Here is a 27542-nt window from a genome sequence, read left to right as displayed (position 1 = left end):
TTGTGTTGATTTATTGGCAGACTTCTCACAAAGGCATCTGAATGGTTTTGTGAACAGAAGGAAACAGGTAAAGATGTTACACGGTACATGTTATCGTATCATCACCTCACGCTTGTCAACCCCATGCTATGCACAAGGACCTTGGTGAGCTGGATTTGTCTGTGAGAATGGCAGTGGTGCACCGTCTTAATCTTCTCTCTTCAGTTTTAACACAGACCTTTCCTAAAGCCTCATAATGCTTCCTATGTAAATAGCACTTTTCATCCATGGATTTCAAAAATGTTTTGCAAACCAAATTAAGCCTCAAAACCACCATCTCCAGGCAGGTGGTGGTGGAGGAATTCAGACAGAGAAATTACGTGCTTGGGGAAAGTGAGCTATCCAGGCCTAGCCCGCCAGTTCTACCTCCAGGGCCATGTTAGTACCAACATACAACACTCCTTCCCGGTTTTTAGTGTTTTCCAAAGTGGGGTGCTCTGGGCAGGACTGTGGACTGCAAAATGGATCTGCGGTTAGAACAGAGAAAAGGACTAATGCTGGCCACTGGTTACACAATACATTTTATTGTAACGTTGTTTTAGCGTCCCAACATCATGCATTATCTCTGGATCTCTCCAGCCTGCGCCTCCCAGGGTGTGTAACAGGGAGTGAGTCCCCATCCCACTGCCCAGGAAAATCAATCAGGGGAATGTAACCCAAGCTTCTGCAGACCCTAGAAAACAGGAGTAAAGAAATGAGGTGACTCGTCATCTCTCAAGGCACAGCCTTTCTTTCTTTCTGCAACATTGCAGATTTCAGCTGGGGAATGGGGTCAGTTGTGAGTAGGCTACAACATTAGTGGTTGAAAGATAGTGTCTATATATACTGAAGAAAAGGCAATCCCTCTTTTCCTATCTGAGAGAGGAAATTGGTGCATGCCATCCCACGAGGCAGGCAAAGGCAAGCACAGCAAACAGCCGTGGTATGCTTGCTGTGAATGTCAAAGGACCACGAAGCACACATTTGCGACAGTTATGAAACCCTGTGGGGCCCCAGCTTTGTAACAGTGAGACGTTTTCTAAATTAGAAAAGCCCACAAAAATAACGTTCCATTGCAATGTCTGAAAATACCTTGTTTTCAGCCAGCTCCAGTGCTGGGGGAGAAGGGTCAGCAAACCGTGGTTTCTTACTTCATGGGAAAAATGGCCTGATTCCCCCCTACTCAGCCAAGTTTCTACTGTTGGCCATCCTCCCTCCTCTGTGTGGCACATGAGATGGGAAGGTGGATGCTGAATTTGCTGCCCTACATAGGTCATGGTCCACCTGCCCAAAGCTGGGGTTTGTGGCACATGGCTGCTTGCTGCATTGCTTCAATCACATCTAAAAGGAAGAGCCTAGTATGGCCCAGCCTCCAATGGCCCTATCCTGACCTAGTTCTTTTCCCGGATGACTCTGTCTGATTATTCCTGATGGCAGACTGGTACAAAATCGTGCTTGGAGTTTGGATCCTGATCTAAGCCATACAGTTGACGTCCCTGTCTTTGTAATGGGCTGGCTTTACAGCTTTGGAAAGATCAGATCTGGATACAAACTCTAACACAGGTTGCAGGGTCACTTCTCTTCTCAACAATGTTTTGCAGGATGGGAGAAAAAAGATGGGGTAAGACCTCCTTGCCCTGACCAGTTGGAGGAAGCTAAAGCAAGGTGCTGTATGTGTACAGCTCCGGAGATGTCTCATCTCCTGCATGGGGGCACCTCCGGTTCACCCCATGTTATGTACAAAAAGGAGTGAAAAGGAAGCTCAGAGATGTAAGTGAAATAACAGCCTCACCCAGTTTCAGTGTCTGTCAAATAGACAAAAAGTTTCATAACACAGATACAAAAGAGATAAGGGAAAGATTGCTACAGGTATCAGTCTAAATCCTACTGTATTTATACAGGTTTTATTCAGGCAAACTCCTGCTGACACCAGTAAAAGTTTTGCCTAAATAAGGACTGAATAAAAGCTGGGGTTTGTTCCCTTAAACGGAAAAATCTTTCTTTTAGCCACCTGAAACAAACAAGCAACCTTCTTGAATGAAATTTACAAAGCAATTCTGCCTTCCCAAGATTATTGTTGGCATCTCCAAAAGTTTGTATTTTTCTTCAAAAATTCTAATTGTCCTTGCTAGTCTAACAAACTTTTATGAATTTAAAAAAATGGTCATGCAGTGAAATTATATACAAGTTTTCTGTTCCCCTTTTCTGGGAATGTCATGGTGAGACTGTTCTGATCTGATGGATGGAATCTGTTACTCTCTGTAAAATGGAATGTGAAATAGATTTTGCAGCAGGTCAATTTCTTAAATGATGAATCATTAATCAATGACAAGACACTCTGTGAAGCGTCTTCTGTATTTCTATGACCGTCTTGATACAGCATCAATCATCCAGCACAGCTACACCTGCAGAAAAAAGCTACAGAAAGTTACAGTGCCCTAGTGAGAAGTCAAAGCCCCAGACAAAGATACTCTGAAAAGGTCTGTGAAAGACAAGTGAAAATAGGTGTACTCTACTGTACTGGACTGTTTTTTTTCTTTTGTGGCATTACAAATTCCTAACTTCTTAGCATCAGAGCTAGCAACACTGAAATAAAGCAAAGTTATGTGGAATCATAGAAAAATATTAGGCTGAAAGTGACTTAAAGAAGTCATCTAGTCCTGCCCCCTTTCTGTAAGACAGAACCAAAACTGAAACCACTCCAGATGGTGGTTTGTCCAACCTCTTCTTAAAACTTCCACTGAGGGGATTCTGCAACCTCCTTTGGAAGCCTGTTACAGAGCTTAACTACCCTGAAAGTCAGACAGTATTCCCAGTTTCTAGCCCACATCTCCCTTACTACTGAGAAAGCCAGTTACTTCTTGTCCTGTCTCCCGTGGGCATGGCTGACAATTGATCATGGTCCCCTTTATAAAAGCCCTGTTCTCAAGTCCTCCCTGACGATCAGTGCTCCCTATGAGCTTGGCGGCCAACCAGGAGAAAGCTAAATGCTGCCCAGTTAATGAGCAGAGCACCCTCAGATGGCGGCATGTTTCTATAGGTGGTGCACATCTGCACATGTCTCGGTGCACATAACAAAATTTATTCCACACATGGATGGAAGAATTAGAGGGACCATTGTTTATGATGACACAAAGTCCTCCTCTCAAAAATCTGATGTCAACAGACATTAAAACAGCTTGCAGGCCTGTAACCAAGAGCAGCACTACAACCCCAGCACCTATGTACTGCCTGAACATTGATCTGGGGCACCTGACTTACTTGCACCATCTGCTAACCCCGGGTGTTGGCAAGACGGTTTGTTCCAAGTCGGTCTAGAGGAACTCCAAATCGCCGCTTGGGGGACTCCACCACCTTCCTGCCCAAAACAAACAACAAACAAACATAATGGAGGGGAAAAAAACTTGTAAAAGATACTGCAGGGGAGTAGCCAGAAAGTGGTTACGTGGTGTCTTCCTTCATTGTACACCAATCTTTGCCATGCGTTGGGTCACGGCAGCTCTGGAGGCAATGGACAATTACTCCTGGAATCATAGAGCTGGAAGAGACTCTCAGGAGGTCATCTAGTCCAGCCCCCTGCCCACATCAGGATCAACTCTATCTAAATGATCCTGGCCAGGTCTTTGTTAACCCGGGACTTACAAACCTCTAGGGATGGAGATTCCACCACCTCTCTAGGTAACACATTCCAGTGCTTCACCGCCCTCCTGGGGAAAGAGGTTTTCCTAATATCCAACGTACATCTCCCCTCTGTAACTTCAGACCATTGCTCCTTGTTCTGCCTACTGAGAACAGCCTCTCTGCATCCTCTTTCGGGCCTCCCTTCAGGAAGTTGAAGGCTGTTATCAAATCATCCATCACTCTTCTCTTTTGCAAACTAAATAATATCTCAGCCTCTCCTTATCGGTCACAAAGGCCATGTTTACACAGCAGCATTATTTCAGAATAAAATATTCTGGAAGAGACTTTCTGGAATTGCTTGTTTCAAAATGGTGCATCTACATACAAAATGTATATCGAAATAGTGCTCAGCTATTTTGATATGGAGCCTCTGCACTGATTTGCCAGCAGGACACCCTGGGCAGAGCTGGAGGCCCCCTATTTCAAAATAGCCCTGTTCCCTGTCTATACAGCCCCTATTCCAAGATATCTATTTCAGAATAGGTGCTAGTCGTTGTAGAATGAGGTTTACAGAATTTGAACTCAGCTATCTGCTATTTCAAAATTATTTTGACATGGTGATTTTGCTGTGTAGATGCTCACAGTTATTTTGGAATAGCAGCCACTATTCCAAAATAACTTTGCTGTGTAGACACACCCAAGATGTTCAGCTTTCCATAAGCTGTATCTGGTACAAGAGAAGCAACCCCTGCTGGGACCAAAGAGTTGCAGGTGTTTACAGCAAGGCTGAATTTTGTCTATTACCCCCATTAGATAGTTGTTTGTCTGCTACTCAAAGAAGAGGGAAAATATTTTAAAACTGTGGGAATAGTATTTATGCAAAGTTTAATTCACCTGTGGAACTCATTGCAACACCAAAGCAAGACAAACACCAAATAATAAATTAAAAGGTCCGGGAACCTTACTTTTCATCCTCCCCTCCTCCAAAGTACAGTGGTGCACAGTCAGGCATTTTGTGGGGTTCTAGACCTTCCGCTGAAGCACTCAGCATTGTCCACTGGCAGAGACAAAAGCACGGAGGACAGTGACCCATCTGTCTAAGTCACCGCAGCAAATCTGACCTTGTAAATGTGTCACAGCAGAACTGAAACCTTCCCTCAAACATTGCAAATGGCAGGAAAATGCTGAGAAGGATGGACTCATCCCATGGCTCCAAAAAACCAACAGGTTTTGCATCGGCACAGCTGAAGTTCCACCCTTCACTCCCACGATGCTTTCTCCTCTTCCGGCTCCTGATGTGCTTTTTCCCTCCTCTGACCCCAGTGTACCTTGCACCAGGGGCTGCCGCAAAGGTGCACAGAGCTGTCTCTGCGCCTGCTGTAGTAGAGCCATATCCTGGGGTTATTCTCTAGGGAAGGAGGCTTCCCACATGCCCCCTTTGCACCAGCCTGCGTGGTGCAGAGGGCTGCATGACAGTGCCGAACTGATCCCCCACTTTTTATATTGTTCACAGACTTATACATCGAAACAGATTTGGTTTCCTCATCTGCAGGTTCCCTGTCTACACCCAGCCCTGCCTAAGGTCACCCGCTCTCCTGGACAGGACAGAACAGGTACCATTTGTAACAATGGCATCTGTCTGACCCAGCTGGCACCCCTACACCTTCCTCCAGGCCTTCTCCTTATCTCCTCTGAATGCTCTCTCACTTCCCTTGCCTCTCTCACAACTCCAGCAAACAGCTGACCCTGTGGGGCCTCCTCTCCCACTGACAGGCTGCTGGCTGCACTGACTCCCCTGCCAGCGCAGTTAGCAGGGAGGGAGGGAAAGTGCTTGATGGCGTGCACTGAGGGTTGCTCTAGGGCGGAAGCTGGCAACCAAAATAGTGCAAAATGCCATTGTTTTTCAAATTGGGTATAATACTGAGTTATTCATGAGCTGCAGGGCCTGGGAGTACGAGACAGTTCTTAATAAGTAACGGCAAACTGGGCTTTTTGTAACCCCTGTTTTAAGAGCAGCCCACACACAGTGATTTGTAATGTGATCCATGTTTACAGCAGGACGTTCACAAACTTTTTGCCTAGTGTATTTCCTTACACTTTACATGTGTGTTTGTACCACTGTCTTCCTGTTGCATCTGATGAAGCTGGTCTTTGCCCACAAAAGCTTATGCTCCAAAATATCTGTTTGTCTATAAGGTGCCACAAGACTTCTTGTTGTCTTCCCGAGTTTCACTCCCCAACCTCCTCTCTCTGGAGGATGCTAGATTCTGAACAGTTTCGTTTTTGTTTGTGAAATCACTGTACAGCTGCTCTGATTGTCAGCACACTTTCATATGTTCACCATCCATGAGCAGCTTTCCTCCTTTCACGACTGATTGAGTTGCCACAAAACTCGCCACTGTTATGCTGGTTGGTGATTTCACCCCTTTAGTGAATGTCTTCTTACTTCACTCTGTTTGCATAGCAGCTCCTCCATGGCCTCTTTCCTGCTATCTCCAGGTGGACACTGTTCAGCAAAAGCAGTGTGTTTTTTGAGAAAAAACCCTCATTGCATTTTTTTTTTTTGTTGGCCAGACTCTCATTGCAAATGAGATATAAAGGGAGTCCAGACGAACTTGATATAAACGTGAAGGATTGGGCCCATTCTGTTTGAAATTCTCTGTTTTAGTCTTCAGTTTTCCTCTTTTTAGGAGCCATTCCAACTCCACTTTAATTATACTAATTATACTTCATGTTCAATTTCAGTTTTCTATCTTAAAACGCACATTGCCCTTCACATTAGGAATGCTGCAGGCTTCCTTTTCCTTTTCAAAATCAAGACTTTATTAGCAACACGATCGAACACAGATACAAGTATCATATCTCACAATGCACTGCACATATTGAAGGGGGAGTTATCCAATGTTTCAAGATCACATATCGTTTGCTATTTAGACCTGAGTTGTTCATTATTGGGCTTCAGACTATTTACCATTTATCAAAAATAAACAGGAGGTATTTTTCCTTTCAGTTATAGCATCAGGAGCCACAACGAAGTCCTTAAAGAGATGCATGTGGCTCTGGAGCCGCAGGCTGCAGGCCTCTGCTCTAACGATCTTCAGCAGCCATGGGGAGTTCACAGAAGCATGCCCTTGGCCTGCTAGCAAGGCTGACAGTGTTTCATGGAAGATGTTTCCAAAATCCGAGGCCTTCCAAGAAGAGAGGGCCAGATCCGATGTTCCATTTCAAGCCCACAGAGCTCCAGCCATGCCCCATGAAGTCTCTTCTGATACATTCATATAATCATAGAATCCCAGAGCTGGAAGAAACCTCAGGAGGTTATTGAGTCCAGCTCCACAGCCCAAGGCATGAGCAATCCTAATTAAATCATCCCAGCCAGGATTTCGTCACGCCAGGACTTAAAAACCTCTAGGGATGGAGATTCCACCATCTCTCTAGGTAACACATTCCAGTGCTTCAGCACCAGTAAAATGTTTTTTCCTAATACTCAAATTACATCTCCCACACTGTAACTTGAGACCATTGCTCCTTGTTCTGCCATCCCTCACTACTGAGAATAGCCTCTCTCCATCCTCTTTAGAGCCCTCTTCAGGAAGTTGAAGGTTGCTCTCAAATTGCCTCTCAGTCTTCTCTTCTACAGACTAAATAAGCCCAAATCCCTCAGCCTCTCCTCGTACATCAGGTGCTCCAGCCCCCTAATAATTTTGTTGCCCTCCCCTGGAACCTGTCCAATACAGCCACCTCCTTTCTATACTAGGGGGCTCAGAACTGGATGAAGTACTCCAGATGTGGCCTCACCATTGCCAAATAGAGGGGAATAGAATCTGCCCTAGATCTGCTAGAAATGCTCCTCCTAATGCACCCCAATATGCCGCTAGCCTTCTTGACTACAAGGCCACACTGTTGACTCATATCCAGCCTCTCATCCACTGTAATCCCCAGGTCCTTTTCTGCTGCACTGCTACTTAGCCAGTCACTCCCCAGCCTGTAACAAGACTTGGGATTCTTAAAATCCCAAGTGCAGGACTCTGCACTTCTCCTTGTTGTTCTGTCCTCAACTCAAACACCTGAAGCTCTGCTCTGTGCTCTGAAGCAATTATTAAAAGTAAATCTTAGCTTAGCACCAAAGGCACCTCTTTTCCACTGCCAAATTCATTCATTTTAGATGAAAGACAAGACCAGAGACTAAGTGTAGAGCCAAGCTCTGCTCTGTTGAAAAGTCCAGAAGCCTCCGGCATTTGCAGCTCCCAGGAAGACCACCTGCTATTTCCCTAAACTCTGCAGATGTCCACAACTTTCTTCCACAACGTTTTCTCCCTGCTACAAGCTGTATGGAGTGGCCAAGCCCAGAAAAGTTCTGGTGCAGGAAGGATTATGGGTTATGAGAAGAGGTTGCTGCACAGCCTGCCCAAGAGAGCCAAGGATTTAAAAATCATAGAATCATAGAATGCCTGGACTGGAAGGGACCTTGAGAGGTCATCAAGTGCAGTCCCCTGCCCTCATGGCAGGACCAAGTACTGTCCAGACTACCCTGAAAGACATTTATCTAACCCGTTCTTAAATATCTCCAGAGATGGAAATTCCACAACCTCCCTAGGCAATTTATTCAGTGTTTGACCATCCTGGCAGGAACTTTTTCCTCATGTCCAACCTAAGCCTCCCTTGCTGCAGTTTAAGCATCATTGCTCCTTGTTCTATCCTCAGAGGCCAAGTTTTCTCCCTCCTCCTTATGACACTCTTTTAGATACCTGAAACCCGCTATCACGTCCCCTCTCAATCTTCTTTTTTCCAAACTAAACAAGCCCACTTCTTTTAGCCTTTCTTCATAGGTCATGTTCTCTAAAGCTTTGATTATTCTTGTCGCTGTTTTCTGGAACCTTTCCAATTTCCCTACATCTTTCTTGAAATGTGGTTCCCAGAACTGGACACAATACTCCAACTGAGGCCTAACCAGCGCAGAGTAGAGCGGGAGAATGATTTCTCGTGTCTTGTTCACAACACACCTGTTAATGCAGCCCAGAATCATGTTTCCTTTTTTTGCAACAGCATCACACTGTTGACTCTTATTTAACTTGTAGTCCACTATAACCCTTAGATCCCTTTCTGCCATACTCTTTGCTAGACAGTCGCTTCCCATTCTGTATGTATAAAAATCAAAGGATTTAAAAATGAAAGCCAGAGAGGATTTATTGAGGGATGCCCTAGGGAGGATAGCAGTGTTCCTGGAAGCTGAGTGGTTGGGGGGTGCACATAACAAAATTTGTTCCATCCACGGATGGAAAAAATAAAGGGAATGCTGGTGGTGAATGGGGGATGCTGGAACTGCAGCTCATGGGGCTTCAGTCAGCTGGATGCATATCAAAGCTGCTGGGAAATGGGGGTGGGGGGGCACCCGAGATTAGTAGGAGCTGGTGGAGAGCTTTGGGGGTTGATGTAAGGTAGGAGGTGGGAGGATCTTACCCAATCTGTTCTATAAGTTTTCTCTTTGTAAGTGCCTGGGGCAGGGTACATATGGAGCGGTAACAATTTAAGGCAGCTGGGAAGCCTCCAGTTTCTGTTGTGCTCAGAGCCCCATGATTCTTTCATTTAAGCCTGATGCATGTTTTCTGCAGGAAGCACTGGGACAAAGATGGTTTTACAGCTGAGCTGACCCCTCTTGTGGCCATCAGCAGCAATGACAAAACTTGCAGCCCATCTGCTGACCTTCTGTGCAGGTTGCAATGTCCCAGAGGTGATCCCTAGAGGTTTTTTAAGTCCTGCCTTGACAAGGTCCTGGCTCGGACGATTTAGCTGGTTTTGATCCTGCTCTAGGCCGGGGGCTGGACTCAATGAGCTCCTGAGGTCTCTTTCAGCCCTAGGATTCTATGATTCTATGACCAAGTCCATCTTGTAATCGGGCAGGGACACAGGAGAGAATGGTGTTTAAAGCAGCCTGCCTTTGTGATGTTTAGTGGAGTCTCTAACTCCTCAAATCTCAGCTGAAAGCTCGTCTGCTCTTGCTGTTGATGATGCTGTCCAACATTTCTTCATGTTACCAATAAAGGAAATCTGTGACAAAGTTCATGGGAGCCTTGCCATTGACTTCAGTGACGTAGGATCTCACCCAACCTCTCCTGGGAGTTCCATCTGAGCGAGCATATACCAAACCTCACAGCATTAACACAGGAGGTAAAGTTTTCCTCGGTACTTGAAATCTTTTCAAGCCCTTACAGTGTATTTTTGCTTCGGACCTCAAAACCTCCTTGAGCTGACATCCATAGATGGACCCATCCTGAGAGAAGGCAGAGACACACACTCAGCACTGGTTTACATCTGTTCTAGTATAGAGGCTAAGAAACATTTCTGATTTGGTCTGTGCGATCAAACAGAATCCTCTTGGTCTGTACATTAGTGTGGTGATGGGACGTGGCGATCCCAGGATGCAGGCGAGAACAGTAGCTGTCTAGAATGTAGCAGTCAGGGAACCTCAAATTGCTTCAATGCTTGGTTCTTTCTAGAGCCAAGAGCTTTTCTGGACCTCCAAGCAATGATACTCCTGAAGGTGAAACTGGGGCTGGACATATTTGTGATACTCCACACTGCTAAATTCAGCTAGAACGTCATGCAACTGTTTTTTTGAGCCGAGAAATGTCATGAGACAATTTGGCTCATTTCATTCAAACTTCCTTCTCCCCTTCCTCAGATATTCTGTTTCCTGTGTTATTTGGATCAAATCCATAGATAATGGCATAGAGAGTATGCTCACAGAGTTTTTGGATGACACCACGAGTTGCAAGTGCTTTGGAAGCCAGGATTGCAGTTCAAAACAATCAGGACAAACTGGAGAAATGGTCTGAGGTAAGCAGGATGAAATTCAGTTAGGACAAATGCAAAGTGCTCCACTTAGGAACAATCAGTTGCATACGTACTAAATGGGAAGTGACTGTCTAGGAAGGAGTACTGCAGAAAGAGATGTAAGGATCATAGTGGACCACAAGCTAAATATTAGTCAGTAGTGTGACACTGTTGCAAAAAAGCAAACATCTTTCCAGGGTGCATTAACAGGAGCGTAGTTGTAAGCAAGACACAAGAATTAATTCTTCTGCTGTACCCAGCTCTGATTAGGTTTCAGCTGGAGTATAGTTCTGGGTGCCACATTTCAGGAGAGATGTGGAGATAATGGATAAGGTCCAGAGAAAAGCAACAAAAATAATTAATAATCTAGAAAACATGAGCAATGGGGGAAGATTGAAAGCACTGGGCTTGTTTAGTTTAGAAAAGAGAGGGCCGACGGGACATGATAGAGGTTTTCAAGCATTTAAAAGCTACGTCTACACTAGAAGCATCTGTCTACAGAAGTTACTGTCAGAAGACATGTTCCTACAAAACTTCTGTTGACAGGTCGCATCTACACATATAAGCGGATCGATCTTTTGATCTGCTCTGTCAACAAAACGGGTCCCAGAGCACCTACACATCTTTTTTGTTGACAGTTTCTGTTGACAAAATGCATTTTGTGTGTGGACACTCTGCGAGTTCTGTCTACAAAACCCCATTTTTGTCTACATAACTCTCTAGTGTAGATATAACCAAAAAGTTGTTATAATGGGGAAGGAGAAAATTGTTCTCCTTGGCCTATGAGGATGGGACAAGAAGCAATGGGATTAAACTGCAGCAAGGAAGGTTTAGGTTTAACTTTAGGCAAAACTTCCTAACTGTCAGGGTGGGAAAGCGTTGGAATAAATTATCTAGGGAGGTTGTAGAATCTCCATCACTGGAGATATTTAAGAGCAGGTTAGATAAACACCTGTCAGGGACGACATAGAGGGTGTTTTGGTCCTGCTGTGAGGGTAGGGGACTGGACTCGCTCTTTCAAGGTCCCTTCCAGTTCTAGTGTTCTGTGATTCTATGGATATTTTTACTTCTAAAATATATATTTCAATGTGTTGTGAAAAGACTTCTTTTGAAAAAGGGGCTAATTTTTACTGCCCCCAAATAGCCAAATTTCACTTAACCCTTCCTCACACTTATCATCTTTTTTCCTCCCCATTTTGAGTTCATAGTGAGGTATAAAAGCAAAAAATCCTGTCCCCAGTTTAATCATTTTAACCTTTCATCCCCTACTGGCCAGATCCTGGAAGAGCAATCCACGGATTAAAGCTGGGCCATCGCAAAAATGTCTTTGAAAAAACAAATTTTGGAAAGTGGTGGCTGGCAGTGGTGAATATTTTTAACTTCCAAATTAAACATAGCCAAGCAGACTTGTACAGAACTCAGCGCAAATTCTGGTTCTGGCTTTGTGGTGAGTTCTGGGTGAAAGCTTGCTTCAGACCCAATGAACTTTGTTATTCCATACATATGAAGGCCCCACTCCAGCAAAGCCCAGAGGTGAGCGCCTAACTTTAAGCACATGACAAGTGCTTTTCTGGACTGCGGCTGAATGGTGAGAGAATATGGTCCCCAGCAGCAAACAGCAGGAGAGGTGAAAGAGATTTCAGTGCTTTCCAAGACGGGTAGACAGTAGACACCCTGCAAGTCATGCCCAGAGGCCATATGCATATTTTCTGCCTTCTTAATTCTCATCTCCTCAGTGCTCTCAGACACAAATCCCCATCTCCTCTTAAGTGAACCATCAAGATATCAGCTTCATCTTAGGTTAGGTACACTGTATAGGTCTTTGCTTGGCCCCAATCTCAGCTGAACCAATAAAGCAGGACCATGAAGGCCTTGCCCTTCCTATGATGGCCTGTCCATGACTTGTATATGTGCTACAGTGCCATTCAAAATGTGCTGTTCAAGATGCCCTCTCTCCAGCCTCTGCTCTTGGAAACATTTAACCTTCTTCCCTTCACTTTTAAACCCCAGACAGTAAATACTCCTGGAGCAGTTTTACAGCCTAAATAGCATTTTAAATTGGATAGCAGTTTGCATGAATGGAAAAGGGTGTTCTGGAGGAATAAGTTTGCTTTACCTGGATGTCTCTTGTCAGTTGATGGCTACAAGGATAAATCAAGTACAGAACACATTACTGGCCATAGCAGAGAGCTATAAATCTTGCAGCAACATTGGAAAGATGAGTAACCTCTGCAGTGACTTCAATATACTGACAAATGAATTACCCACAGCCAGCCACAGAACTAGCTAGCTAATGAAAATGAGTAGCTTGCATTTGGGCTATCTATCAAAGTTTTTATACAAACAACCATTCTCAGTCTGTCATCCGTTCACTCAGCTTACCTCTGCTTGCCTTTTAGATCTACAGAGCTAGCAGAAAGCCTGTCAAGGGGAGACCCAAACCCTGGGAAACTTCTTTTCTTCTTGGTCTCAATCACATCATTTTCAAGAGACACTAGTTCATCAAGAAGCATCAGCTTAGCTGCAAGGTCAGTGGCTGACTTCTGTTCGTGGGATGTGGAGTGGGCTTCCATGCCCAATGCTAGGGAGGAGTCTAAAGGCTGCAAAGGAACAGAGGATGGATTTGCTTTGTGTTTCTGTTTCAGAAAAAAGAATTGCAATCAGCACAGTGAGTGGTGGTTAATATACCCAATAAACATATTAGAATCAACACATACTAAACCTGGAGCAAATCATCTGACACAGAAGGTTTTTATTAAAAATTGGACATTTTTCCAAAATGAATTTTTCTAATGTAAGATTATGGACATTGTTGAAATTCTTCATGTTGCACAACAAAGCTGCATGACTTTTTAATTGAAAATTTTCTCAAAAAATGTTATTCAAAATGGCTATAAATACTTTTTTTTTTTACTGAAACCTGCAGTTTTGGTAAACAAAAGCTTTCCATCACTAATTTTTAAGTAACATTTTCAATAAGATTGTCATTTAAAAATCAATTAAATAAGTCTATAAATTTGGGGAAAAATAAATATTTGTTTTCAAAGCCTTTTAAATGAAAATGTCTTCAATAATTTGAAATGTTCAGAAAACTGATTTCTGTTATGACCAGCTGTAATAAATATGTATATATCATTTCCATCCCAAATTACTTAATATGCTTGATAAATTGCTATGCAAACAATTCGCCAAAATCATTTAACGCAGCACTGAAATGCTATCAATTTGGAGTGACATTGCAGGGCAACTTTATGCAAGTTAGACCAGGATATGAAGAACAGCATATCAACTTGAAACTTACAGGGAACATGGATAGGCAGAATGTATGTCTGGTTTTGAGCTACACATAGGACATTTGATGGGTGCTTGTTCTGTTCATGTCTTTTCAACCATGTGGTATTGGCCAGCACTGGAAGACAGGATACTGGGCTAAATGGACTGTTGGTCTGAACCTTTCGTATGACATTGTGGTTAACACCCTTTCTAGACATAGTAGGTAGCTGACAAATACTGATTGGGCTCTGTCAATAGTGAAGACATATAAACAGAGAATGAAACAAAGGTTCATCTAGCCCAGTATCCCATCTTCTGATGGCAGCCAATGCCAGGTGCCCCTGAGGGACTGTACAGAACACACCATCATCAACTGATTCCTCCCCATCACACATTCCCAGCTTGTAACCCCACCCATCCTGCCTAATAGGGGATGAGGGGAGCTAATTCCTTGCCCCGTATCAGATAAAATGGGAATGATTCAGATTCAGATATAAAGGGAAGATAATAGCAGAATCTCTGCCAGGGTTACTCTAAGAATACCCACACTCCTGTCCGACATTTGAAAAATTCATATGCATTACCGAACCACCTTCCTTTCGTGTCCCTGCTGTGTGCATGCAGGGAGCTCATCAGAAACCAATTAAAGAGATGGAGTTTACAGCTGTCTCATTAGGATGGCCCTGGATTGGATGAGAGAATGGAAATCACTCTGAAGGATAGGAAGAATGGTCCAGATTTGCTGCATTATATTGTACTCTTTGTAAAGTGTGGGATCTGTAACAAGTGGGCTTTCCAGAATCTTAGTAAGCCATCAAGGAAGTTATATAAGTCCATCCACACCTGAATGCACTACACATAGATCACAAGTAGAATGTGTTTATTTAGTAGTTAGAGGATTTAAGAGCAGTTCATTTCAGGTATTTAGGAAACTCATCTGCACATTTGAATACTAATTTGATGAAACTTTAAGGAAGAATAAAAAATTTCAAGGAAACTTGAAAGCTTTGACCATTAGAAACCCTTACTATGTAACTAATTTTAGCTGAAGACCTTGCCAGATATTAAAGCAAAATCTGAGAAGCTGAGATGTGTTCAGAATTATAAACTGCTAATGGCTTTTAAGTCTGCTTGCAATTTTTCCAGCAATTTTTTTTTGACTAAACAAATTTTAATATCAAAGGGCAAGCTTCTTCCAGAGAAATCTGACTTTGTCAAAGAAAGGGATACTCCAGAGCCTGGTGGGAATTGCTTGAGTGTCTATTCTCATCCATGCTGGTCTACTGGCTGGACTACTCATCCCCTGATGCATTGCAATGATACAAGAGGGCAGATCACACTGCATCACAGGAAATGTGGTCCGTCCAGAGAGTCCAGCCTACAGAGGAGGCTACGAGCCAGAGGCACACAAACTACAATTTCCCAGAGGCACTGGGGTGCCATGTGTGAATCAACATCTGTTGGTTTTGACCACGTTTTCTCCAGTTTTTTATTTTTGAACCAAAAAGTTGGTATTTTCAGTGGAAAATAAAAACATTTCGCTACCAGCCCTAGTGGATTTTAATTTCCCTTCTGAAGAGAGGCCAAAGCTTTGTTTACAAGTCAGATATGCCCCACTTGTGTTTTACAATGTGGCCTACAAACTTGTACAGCTTTAATCAGCAGGGGAAGCATGGGAGGCCTAGAGGTCTCCATCCAATGGTTCCTCTTGAGCCCAGTTGAAATACACCTAAATAAGCCATGTAATATGTGGCTCTTTGGCTTGCCGAAGACCAGTGTGGTATAGTTCTTAGGCTCCTGGAAAGATGTCAGGCAATCCATCCTTTGAGGAAAGTACTTGCTTGTTTACTCTACTCTGTCTCCATGTAGCTGGGAGCATCAGTTTTTATCTGATGAATTTCAACTATCTCTCGACAAACAAATCATCATCTTCCTCAAATATCCTCCACTTTCATTAGCTGCACCTCGAGCTACTACTGGAATAGAGGCCAGAGAGACAGAGCAAACACATTCTGTTTACCTACATTTACCCTGCTAGTTCAGTCAGATATTGATTTTTCATTTTGTCCCTCTCCAAACTATTTCCTCACATTTTCAATGCTGACAAATAACTAATGTGTTCCCTACCACAACTGGCTCAAGTTCACTGCTGGGTGAAACAACAATCCATACGGATGGAGCAGGTCATCTTTAAAAAGAATTTTGGCTATATTACAGGTGGAACCCCACACCACGCTCAACCTCTTTTTGTTAGGGCCCCTCATTGTACATATGTCCTCTGATTTTCTCTTCCGAGATTCTCACGTGTTGTGGAAAGGGTCTGCCGGGTTGCTGGCCAAGCGGGTGTTCTCTCATTCACTCAGGTGTGCGTTGGGTGACATCTCCCAAATGTTAAGAGTGCAGAATATCATTTGGAAGGGGCAGGCTAGGAACGGCAGCTGCCAATCCTGTCTCACACAACGTGCCATCACTGGGCCTAGTTCCATGGGGCATTAGCCTTAACTGGGGCACTGTTATCATTCTAGTAATAAAGGCATCCCTCTGTCAATGTCAGCAGCTTTTGTAGTCAGGGTTCCTATATTTTAGCATGTTTTTAGCGTGTTGTCAGGCACAGGGTCCACAGCGACAACACCCCTGGGCCTGGGTCACTTGCTTTGTTTCATGTTTGTGCAACATCGAGGGGTTCTGGCGTCCAGCACAGATCTTTGGACTCACAGCAGCATCTCCGAGCAGTCGGCCCATGCTGCCTGCCTTGACATTGAGCAGCTGAGCAAATTCTCCTTGATCCGGGTGGGAATCTTTCCTCAGATCTGAATGGGAGGGCGGTTGGGTCTAGGCTGTTATGACCTTAACTCAGCTGCATGGGGGCGTAAGGATGCACCCTGGTTCCCCTGCTCAGGAAGGTGATGGTCCAACACTCCCCCCATGAATAAATGTCACAGGCGGGGCAGAGAAGGTGTCAGCCTGACTTCCTTCTGCTCCAGTCCCTGACCAGAATGTCTGGAGCACAAAGGAGAGAGGGGGCTGTGCCACAAGGTGGGGTGAAGTGACCCACTCTCCCACCCCATAGCGAGTGAGTGGCCAGGGAAACGCAGTGACTGTGGTTCACACTCAAACTTTGGTCCTGGGACAGCACAGAGCTGGTCCATCCCTCACCCTGAGCACATGGCACAATCACAGCCGAACTCTTAGGGTCTAAACTCCTGTTGTGGAGCCTGCAGCCATCTTCTCCCCATCCTAAGGAGATACCAGCCTCTCCATCTCGCCCTGGCTTTGAGAGCTCTCTACAGGGAAAGTGCATGTGGCCGTCTCAGGAATATCCACTTACCTGTGGAGCTGCCTCAGCTAGGCCAGCTCTGCAGGTGCGCCACTGCAGCAGGGTGACAGCCAGGACCGCATGCACCACCCCAAACTGAACCTGCAGCATCTGCAAAGCAGAACAACCTATTGAATCACTCCACATCAACATGCCCAGAGGAGGAAGGGCGAGTGGTAAGGTGAGCGCAGAGCTCTTACCCATGGTGATGGAAGGACAAGGAGAGCCAGCCCCTGCCCAAAGAGCTTCTAGCTCAAAGAGACCAGACACATGGAGCGGAAATGACCTGTCCAGGGTCACTCAGTAGGTTCAGAGAAAGCCAGAAAGAGCCCCTGACTCATAAGTGCAACCCTGCCAAATTCACAGCCATGAACAATGAGGAATGGACCATGAAATCTGGTCTCCCTCTCTGTGAAAAGTGGACTTTAGTATGCTTTTTACCCTATATTATACAGATTTCTCTGGGTGAGACCAGCACTTCTTAAACTGGGGGGCCTTGACCCAAAAGGGAGAGTGGGGGGGCTCCCAAGGTAATTACTGGGAGGTTGCTATATTGACACCCTTGCTTCTGCACTGCCTTCAGAGCTAGGTGGCTTGACAGTGGTGGATATTGGCTGGGCAGCCAGCTCTGAAGGTGGTGCCCTGCTAACAGCAACACAGAAATAAGGGTGGCAATACCGTGTCATGCCACCCTTCCTTCTCCACTGCTTCTGGCAGCAGCTGTGCCTTCAGAGCTGGGCTCCGGCCAGCAGCCTCTGCTTTGCAGCTGCCCAGGTCTGAAGGTAGCCCTGCTGTGATCAGCAGCACAGAAGTAAAGGTAGCAGTACTGCAGTGCCTCTTGCAGTAATCTTGGGACTCTCCCCGCAACTTCTTTTTGGGTCAGGATCTGAAATGATGAAATTTACAATTTTTAAAATCCTATAATTGTGAAATCAACCAAACTGTGTCGTAAATTTAGTAGGGCCCTACTCCTCGGTGAGTGCCACATGCAGCAGACCATGCTGCCTTCCTGGATGCTCAGGAGCCGACTGACCGCACGTCAACCTGGGCGGGAATCTTGTCTTTGATTTTAATGGGAGCTGGGTTGGGGCCTCCAGCACCAGAAGAAATCTGCTAATCTTTTTGTTAATCTGTTTCCATGTCCAGCATCAGACAGCATAATTCAACTTGGCCGGAGGGCCCTCCTGGAGCAGGCAGAAATAGAAGGGCTGTGTAAATATATTCTTTTGATGCATGAGCGTTGTTTTACCCTCGCTTTTGGAGATCTCTCAGGAGATTGGGCAGACTCTGCCCAGCAGAAACGTTCGACTTTGCTCTTTTTTCCCCACGCTCCAGGAGAGAAGAAGCAAATCGCATGGAATCCTGTTTTAAAAGTCAATACACCAGGGGTATCCATTTCTCTGCTTCTCACACAGACATTTTCTGAAGGGATCAGAGCAACAAGTCAGCTCTCCTATTACTCCAGCAGTGACATTTGCAAGTACCAGGGCTGTGGAGGAAGGTACAAAGGTGGGGCTAGTTTTAATGATTTTTACGTGTGCTCTTGTTATCTGATTCACCTATTTCAGACCATTTTACTTTGCCAGTAAGGCTTTGGAAATGGCTGACATAAATCAGAATAACTCCAGTGAGTTATAGGAGAGGGGCAAAGGAATGAATAAGCTAAGATGGATATGACCACTCATTATGAGCAGGGATCCATAAGCTAACAGAGTGATACCAATTACAGCAGCTGAGGATTTGGTCCAGGGACAGAGTGACCATCCATCCTGTTTTTGGCGGGACAGCCCCATATTTTAGGTGCGATCTCAGCATCCTGATTTATTTTGCCAAAGGGGCTAATTGCCCCGTATTCCACTTTTTTACTAGCCGCCTGACTTCCCCTGGCTGGGGGGAGCCAGAGCCAGACCCGCGTGATGGTGTGGCTGCCAACCGACTTCTCCTGGCTGTGGGGAGCCAGGAGCTTTGCTGGCCCAAGTCACCCCCAGCACAGGGCAATCATCACTTGACTCCCAGGTAGGGGACCATCTGTCCTGTTTTGGCTGGGATGGTGTCGTTCCCCTGGGTCCCATATTTGGCTGGGGGAGATATGGTCACCCTGCCCAGGGATTGGTTGTTGTTGTTGTTGTTGGTTTTTTCTGTTGCAGAGCTGTATAACGTGTATTTTTGTACCTGGCTGGACATTGAAATAAGAAGTCGCTGTCTATCACCTTACAGATAACCACATCCTGATTATTTGGATATGGAGAAGTAAAAACAAACGGTGAGGTTAAATACGCCTGTTTCATATGGTTTAATGTCTGCGCTGGTGTTCATTCATCCCAAAGAGCTAAAATATCAGTCAGTGCGCTAATAAAAATAAACACTACAGCACCTGCAACACAAAAGACGTTTGATGAACCGGCTGGAACTTGACATTGGAAGGAGGAGTTTGTAGTGACAAAGGTCCTGCTTCTGCTCCCATGGAAGTACATAAGAAAAGTACGTCTCCCACTGACTTAATTGGGAGCAAATGTTAGCTTCAGATCCAACCCCACTCCATCGACAACCCCATGTCGAGCCTTGTGGTGGAGCCTGGGCCAGGCTGCTCCATGCTGCAACCCTCCCTGATCAGCTGTGGAGTGTAAGAGGGGATACCCCAGGCCCTAATGGCAGCCTAGAGACTATGTAACCCTACAGCTCCTCGGCCCTTCCTTCCGGACCCGTCTGCGTTGGGACAATGTGTGTGCAGCTCAGCTACAAGCTGTCCCTCTCCCTGCACCAGACAAGCACATTGGTTCCCCTGAATTTTGGGCCTCTCTGCTGCTAAGGTGGGAGGTGGAGGCAGTGCTTGCCCATCTGTGAGCAATTTTGTGCTAAATCATTTTTGCCACTGCGTGCAAAGTCCAAGCCATTCAGGAGGGAGTCAGCTGAACTCGCCAGAGCCAGGGGAGTTACATTTGCATATGTCAGACATAAATTTGGCTCATTGCTCTTAACCCTATTCCAAAAGACGAGCTATTTACGCTGGCTCCTTCTCTTTCTGCCTTTGTTCATCTATTACACATATTCATACATTGCATGAACATAAGAACACCACTGGGGCAGACCAAAAGTCCTCCTATCCCAGTATCCTGTCTTCCAACAGTGGCCAATACCAGGTATCCCAGAGGAATTAACGGTACAGGTAAATCAACGGCTCCATTCCCAGCTTCTGCCAGACAGAGGCGAGGGACACCCTTCTCCACACGTCATGATTTTATGAACCTCTATTGTATTCCTCCCCTCAGTCACCTCTTTTCCAAGCTGAAAAGTCTCTGTCTTTTTAGTCTCTCCTCACATGGCAGCCATTCCAGACCTTAGTAAATTTTGTTGCCCTTTCTTGAACTTTTTCCATCGCAAGATATCTTTTTTGAGGTGAGGTGAGCACATCTGCACACGGTATTCAAGATGCGGGTGTATCATGGATTTATACAGAGGCAATAAGTTATCCTCTGTTTTATACTTTATCCCCTTTCTAAAGATTCCTAACATTCTATTTGCTTTTTTGACAGCTGCTGCACATTGAGTGGATGTTGTCAGAAAACTATGCACAATGATTCTCCTCAGGTCCTCTGTCACTTGGCGTCCTTAGATGCCTGTTCTCCTTCTACCTGAATCATGACTCCAGGTTAATGTTGGGCAGGTGTTGAATGGCAGTGGTCTCTGAGCCTCTCTCCACAAGAGAAATGTGAGGGTAGAGCTGAACTGCGCTTAGTAAAGATATAACTTCACTACAGCTCCTTGCAGGATTTGGTCTCCTTGTGGGCTAGATTCCAATATCTTTACTTACGCTGAGTAGCACTTACTTGACAAATACTTGTACTGAATTCACTGGGTCCACATGAGGAGGGAAGGTTCTACTCTGTGTGAGTGCATGCTTCGGCAGTTGTGTTATCGAAAATAAAATACTGCTCAACTTTGAACAGAGAAAATCATGTCTGAAATCTAGATATATTTATGGGGTTCACCCATATTTTAGCTCAAAGCACAGCAAAGCTTAAATTCCTGGTGTAATTCCGCATCCTTGTTGGCAGTCCAATTAAAACAAATAAAAAAAGAACATTTTTCTACTATTTCAAGACAGAATAAACAGCAGCAATCTTTGTCAGAAATCTGCACATCCCCTACAAAATGCCTTTCCTGCAGAAAACCAAAACAAGGTAGAGCTCTTGACCATACACAATACGGTAGTTCCCTAACATGAGACTCACACGTTTCTTTTTCATTTTCTTTGTAACAAAAGCAAATTGTCACACCCAAGCCAAGTTGGTTGAGCAAAAACCAGACAGTGTAATTCATCACAGAGCTCCAAACCATTGCCTGTCAAAAATGTGAACAGCCATCATTGTTCTTTCGAATTCAGACTATCGTATTTCACACCATTGTGCAGATTATTCCAAGTATAAATCACAAGTGCTTTATTTTTCCTGCTTGACAGTTAGCAACATAAGAACAGAAGACATCCTACACTGAACAGCAAACTTTCACTGTCCTGCCATTGTACACTGATGACTCCCTTGTGCAATTTTAATAGCAACATTGTAATACATCACGAGCTTCAGACCTTGTTCTTGCAATGAACAGGAGCTGGCAGGCACCTGCCCAGTGTTAAGAGATATGACCAGGGCCACAGACTGTGACTGTGCTTTATACCATAGATATTACACACTTTAGCTGTGTCTACACGTGCACGCTACTTCGAAGTAGCGGCACTAACTTCGAAATAGCGCCCGTCGCGGCTACACGCGTCGGGCGCTATTTCGAAGTTAACTTCGATGTTAGGCGGCGAGACGTCGAAGTCGCTAACCTCATGAGGGGATCGGAATAGCACCCTACTTCGACGTTCAACGTCGAAGTAGGGACCGTGTAGACGATCCGCGTCCCGCAACTTCGAAATAGCGGGGTCCACCATGGCGACCATCAGCTGAGGGGTTGAGAGACGCTCTCTCTCGAGCCCCTGCGGGACTCTGTGGTCACCGTGGGCAGCAGCCCTTAGCCCAGGGCTTCTGGCTGCTGCTGCGGCAGCTGGGGATCCATGCTGCATGCACAGGGTCGGCAACCAGTTGTCAGCTCTGTGTATTTTGTGTTGTTTAGTGCAAGTGTGTCTGGGAGGGGCCCTTTAAGGGAGCGGCTTGCTGTTGAGTCCGCCCTGTGACCCTGTCTGCAGCTGTGCCTGGCACCCTTATTTCGATGTGTGCTACTTTGGCGTGTAGACGTTCCCTCGCAGCGCCTATTTCGATGTGGTGCCGCGCAACGTCGAAGTTGAACATCGACGTTGCCAGCCCTGGAGGACGTGTAGACGTTACTCATCGAAATAGCCTATTTCAATGTTGCTACATCGAAATAAGCTATTTCGATGTAGGCTTCACGTGTAGACGTAGCCTTTATGGCAACAGCATGAAAACTCAGATCCTCCTGCTCCGGAAGCACAGACCCTTCCCACCTGAGATAAAGGAGAATCTCCATCATGCAGGGCCTCTGACATCATTCTCAGCAATTGCAAGTCCATCCAGGAGAGGGCAGTGGTGTGCACGTTCCGCAACCAGCTCCTTGCACAATACTGCAATTACTCAGGTGCCAGTAAATGTCATCTGTTTCTCCCTGAGCTAGTTAAATGCATCACCATGAGTCTCTCTCTTGAGGGTCTCTCTAGCCCATTAAGGTTAAGCTGTAGATGGCAGAATATCTTGTGTGAAAAGCTTAATTTGAGCTACTAACAGATGTCCTGGAGGCTCTGAGAAAAATCCTGCTTAGATTGAAGTCAATGGGCAAACTCACCCAGACATCAGTAGAAATAGACTTGTGCCCCTTAGTGTATTCACAACCATAAAACCAAAGTGCTCCCATTTCAGACATTTCAGTGATTTCAGAAAGTCTCAGGGTGCCTTGCTGAAATGCAAGTGGATTTACTAGAAATTTCACAAAAATGTAAGAGGATGGGTAAAAATACAATTGCCAAATCCAGCAGACAGAAATAATTTAGCACATCTCCTTTGTTTTCCTCCCACAGAGGTGCTATGACACACTCTGTAGAAAGCAGTCCATTATCAAAAGACACTGACTTACTGGAAAATGCATTCCATAAATTGTAAACCATTAACGTCAGATACTTTCTGTTGTTAACTGTGCATTTGCTGAAGTCAGTTTTGATCTTTAGGTTTTGGAAATCCACATGAATTCTTTTATTACATGTATGTGATACAGTCAGAATTTGTTTTTCTCTATTTCAAATGGCTTTCTACCATTAAGCTGGTCACTTCAACGACTGGTCAGTTCCTGAAGAATGTATCCAAACAGCTCTTGGCAGGCTTCAGCCCCTTTCAAAGCCTAGGATTTTCGAATTCTTAGAGTTAAAATGGCTGAATTTTGGCTTAGAATTCAAAAGTGATGAGTGATGGTGGGCCAAAGGGCGGGGGTTATCTGAGGCACCTTAAAGAGGCCTAATTTTCAGAGGGCAAGTGTTCTGCCACTTCTGCAAATCAAGCCCCTCTAAGGTTTCTCAAGATGAGCACCCAAAATCCTCAATTACTTCTGAAAATGGATACCGTACCTTCACCCTCCCCATGAAGTGCAAGAGCCTTTAATTTTATTACTTGTGTTAGCTGGCCATCTTGACAATTATTTTCCTTCAATTTTGGTCTATGCTAAGCAGTGTTTCAAAGCTGTCTTGCATTTAAACACTTGAAAGATGGCAATGTGGTATCAATGGCTGACCTGGCTGCCTTTACTAAGCCAAAACTCTCACTGACTTTAACGGGAAGTCTATTAGCATGAGGACTGCAAAACTAGCCTAGGATATCTCCACACTGCAGCTGACCCGAGCTTCCCAGCCCAGGTGGACAGATGCAATAGCTGCATTAAAGCTAATGCACCAAAAATAACAGCCTGGATTATGCAGCCTTATTTAGCCCTCTGACTACAAGTCCTGGTTCTATATATAATCATAATGGGCATTCTCCTTATGTGTCTTCTTTCAGGGATTCACCTTTGTAAAGGGCCCGATCCTTCAGTTGTACACAGGAGAGCAGCTTGTTTTATTTCAGTGGGACTACTCATGTGAATGAGAGCTGCACGGTTAGACTCCAAATTCACATCAGGCCTACAGGTTGTATACAAAAAACACCCTGGTCTGTGAGAGGATACTAACCCCCCCATGTGTGAACATCTGAACTAGCACCAGCATAAATCAGGAGTAACTCAGCTGTGGTCCATGCAGTTACACAGATGCAACAGCAGTAGTGGGAGGATAATCAGGCACGGTCACGGTTTGTTCATCTGAATATTCTGTACAACCCAAATAATCTGTTCAGGATATTCTAGGAACACTTTCCTGGGAATTAGCAGGAGTTACACAACGTGGACAGCTTGCAAAGCTGAGAACAATCTGTACCTGACTATCACCCAGGACAAACACATATTTAATAACAGCAGATAAAAAAAAATCATTGGAAGGCAATTGTGCTTGGACACCAAAATGTATCAGCCACAAATGACTCTGACAAAACCCACCTAGAAGCCTGAGGAAAAAGTGCTAAATAAGTGTTTTTTCAACATACACTAAAATTGCCATTGAAGCACCTATTCCCACCTTTCCTAAGCAAGCTAACTAACAGAACTACAGCATTCTTGGAATATACTATGGAAAACAGAACTTTATTGGACTATTATCTATTGCCAGCAAATGTTCAGCTCCTAAATCATTTATATGTTGACCAAATAAGCAAGCCAACTTTTCTAAATGCTTCTAATCACATTTGCATTTACTTTTTCTAGACTTTTTTTGAAAAAAAGTTTTCTTTGCTCTTTAGATTAGTGTCTCAGGCTAGCACAACTTCAGCATTTAAAATAAAGAAAACAAACATTTAAACCAAGGAGAAGTGGAAATATACACTGAGATTAAATGTACAGGGATATATACTACCTTTTGGTCTTGCAGACAAAGTTTCTCTTCTCTTAACAGTGCAGGGATATAAGGTGAAATTCTATATATAGAGAACAGTGTCCTTTAAGACCAATTAAAATATACTTCCACAATGATACAGATAAAACTCTCAAGATCAGCTCTGAAAAAGAGAAAGGGTGAGATGAATGGCTCAGATATTAGATGTGAAGTAATGGATGGTAGACACATGTAATCCTTTTGAACAAAGATCAAAACTGATTATTGGTGAAATAAAAACTGTTAGCCAGGTGACAATGACATTGTAGGCTGAAATTGTAGGTGATCTACTTTTTGGGCTAAGCCCAAAGAATATAAAGTGAGTTACGATCATTCCACAAGCAATCTGTAGACAGCTGAGGCATGTTGTAAACGACAATGTTTTGAACTGGCCAATTAAAATAATAGTCCTACAAATCAGCAACACACTTAATAGTTAGAGGCAGGTTGAGTTGTACAAATCCTGATCTACCTGAAGTCAGCAGGAGCAAGATTTTACCATGAGTATTGATAAGCCCCATGGAATACTTGCTCCAGACAGTCTTATTTTTCATTTATAGAATCTTAATACTTTAATTGACAGTGATTTTTTATCCATAGGTTTGAAAGTGCTCTACAAAGAAACTCCAGCAGGAATATCACCAACATATAGCTAGGAAAGCGAGGTCTAGGGAAGTTTAGTGACACCCCAAGCTCATACTAAATCAGTGCCAGCATCATGAATAAGCCCCTGAGTTTCAACCCCATGTTCTACCCATCAGACAGGATGCTGCTTCTGAAATGAACAGCCAAATAAGAAAAAAACTGGCAGCACAGACTGCAGTGCCTGCTCCTGTGGTTTAGGAACTGCTGAGATTTGAACCCTAGAGACCAAAGCATATGTTGGTTCCCCAACAAAAAGCCCTGTTTTTCCCTCAGCAGCTGCTGATGTGCAAAATTCTTCACATCTACACATTAAGGATAGGTCTGCACAGCAAGGTTATTTTGAAAGAGCATCCACTATTTGGAAATAACTATCCTAGAGTCTAGCAGTTGAAATAGCAGTTGATTTATTCTGAAATGGATAAACCTCATTCTATGGGGAACAGCACCTAATTCAAAAGAAATGCTGTTAAGACAGGGAATAGAGCCTGTTTTGAAATAAGTCATCATGCATCTAATGGCTCTATTTTGAAGTAGGTTCTGTTGTGTGTAGCTTCTGTATTTTGAAATAGCTAAGTGCTAGTTCGAAATACATTTTGTGTGTAGCGGCATTAGTTCGAAATATGCTTTTCCAGAATAGCTTATATCTGTATAAGGCTGCTGTGTAGACATACCCTAAGGCTACCTCTAGATAGCGGGCGCTATTTCAGGATGCAGTGGTATCCTGAAATAGCTGCCTGCATCTATATAACATGCCTGTTGTCTCAAAACAGTTTTTGAGACAATGGGTGCGCTATTCCAGAATCCCTGTAAACCTCGTCGCATGAGGAGTACAAGGATGCCTCGAAATAGGGCTTTATTTCGGCTTATGGCACCGTTTAGACAGAGCCATATGCCCAACTAGCCTATTTCGAAATCTATTCAAAATAAGCTACGTAATTTGCATAGCACAAATTGTGTAGCTTATTTCAAGGTTAGTGTTCAGTCTAGACATAGCTTAAGAGACTCCACTCATGGAGGCTGAAAGAGAGTAGGAGCCCACTATGAAGAAAGCAAAATTGCAATCACTGAGCTGAGTACATGTTCAGTTACACTAGGGCAAACCTGACTTACACCATTTCTGAAGTAGCATTATCAAATTTGGCCCATCACTGATACTAGGATGTCTCATTATCCTTAAGGTCCTTCTGTTGACTTATGCACTTCACAAAAAGAAAAGAATAGCGAATTCTCATGCCTTACAGCCCATTACAGGTAAACAGGTCACTAAAATATGTTACTTATTAAAGGAAACAATCAATTCAAACATTTAACTGGATTTGCTCTTTAATTCTTTTAAAGCCATAAAATAATATTTGATTAAACCTAAGAAAGACAATAAAAGGGAAAATCCAGCAAAAACGAGAAAACACTACCATTATGTAGCATCTAGAGAGCATTGTACATCTCCCAGGCTCTGCACAAGCATAACAGCAATCAACTTCTTCCATGGGGGTGCCTAGTCTGAAACATCGTGTTTCAATGCTCACTGATCAGCTAACAGAAGTATGTATCTACTGTAACTTTATTTCCAGCACCCAAATTACCAGGAGATGTACCTCTGACTGCTGTACCCGCAAATGCAAAGAAAAATTGAGTTTTCCCCTTCAGGCGTATTCATGTGTGCATTTTGTGCATGCTGGTTAATTTCAAAATATTCAGTGTTCAGATGCTTAGAAATTAAAGCAAATATTTAAAGATTTTCTGTCAACAATGCAATAGGCATACAAAAAAATCTCACACTCTCACCAGAAGTCCCTCGCTTGTCTTACCTTGCCTTGCACACAAGCAATCCCAACTTTTAACAGACCTTGCTAGGCTCTGTCACCCTAACTTATC

At 44.2% G+C, this 27542-nt stretch overlaps 1 protein-coding gene across 2 annotated transcripts; it reads right to left on the bottom strand.

The window, feature by feature from the left end:
* OSTN (osteocrin) lies at positions 1–27542 on the bottom strand. 2 transcript variants are annotated; one of them, XM_075004232.1, is made up of 5 exons: positions 27476–27542; positions 17075–17173; positions 12856–13109; positions 3280–3376; positions 1–2423 (listed from the first exon to the last, which is right to left on the bottom strand). In XM_075004232.1, exons 2-4 carry the CDS (start codon positions 17171–17173, stop codon positions 3292–3294), a joined length of 438 nt encoding a protein of 145 aa, XP_074860333.1. In that variant the 5' UTR covers positions 27476–27542; the 3' UTR covers positions 1–2423; positions 3280–3291. The 2 variants fall into 2 exon arrangements, with proteins under 2 accessions (XP_074860333.1, XP_074860334.1); XM_075004233.1 differs by having other exon boundaries at positions 12856–13073.

This window comes from Carettochelys insculpta, chromosome 10 (genome assembly GCF_033958435.1).
Source record: "Carettochelys insculpta isolate YL-2023 chromosome 10, ASM3395843v1, whole genome shotgun sequence".
NCBI classification, from domain to species: domain Eukaryota; kingdom Metazoa; phylum Chordata; order Testudines; family Carettochelyidae; genus Carettochelys; species Carettochelys insculpta.
This window is presented reverse-complemented; position numbering and strand designations above follow the sequence as displayed.

What these genes read in the sequence shown, in the direction of transcription:
- OSTN (XM_075004232.1), bottom strand. Translation starts at nt 17,173, where the DNA reads ATGCTGCAGGTTCAGTTTGGGGTGGTGCATGCGGTCCTGGCTGTCACC. An exon ending in TAGCTGAGGCAGCTCCACAG is followed by an intron (nt 13,110 to 17,074) that starts GTAAGTGGATAT and finishes TTTCTGAAACAG; the next exon opens with AAACACAAAGCAAATCCATC. An exon ending in GATCTAAAAGGCAAGCAGAG is followed by an intron (nt 3,377 to 12,855) that starts GTAAGCTGAGTG and finishes TGTTTTGGGCAG; the next exon opens with GAAGGTGGTGGAGTCCCCCA.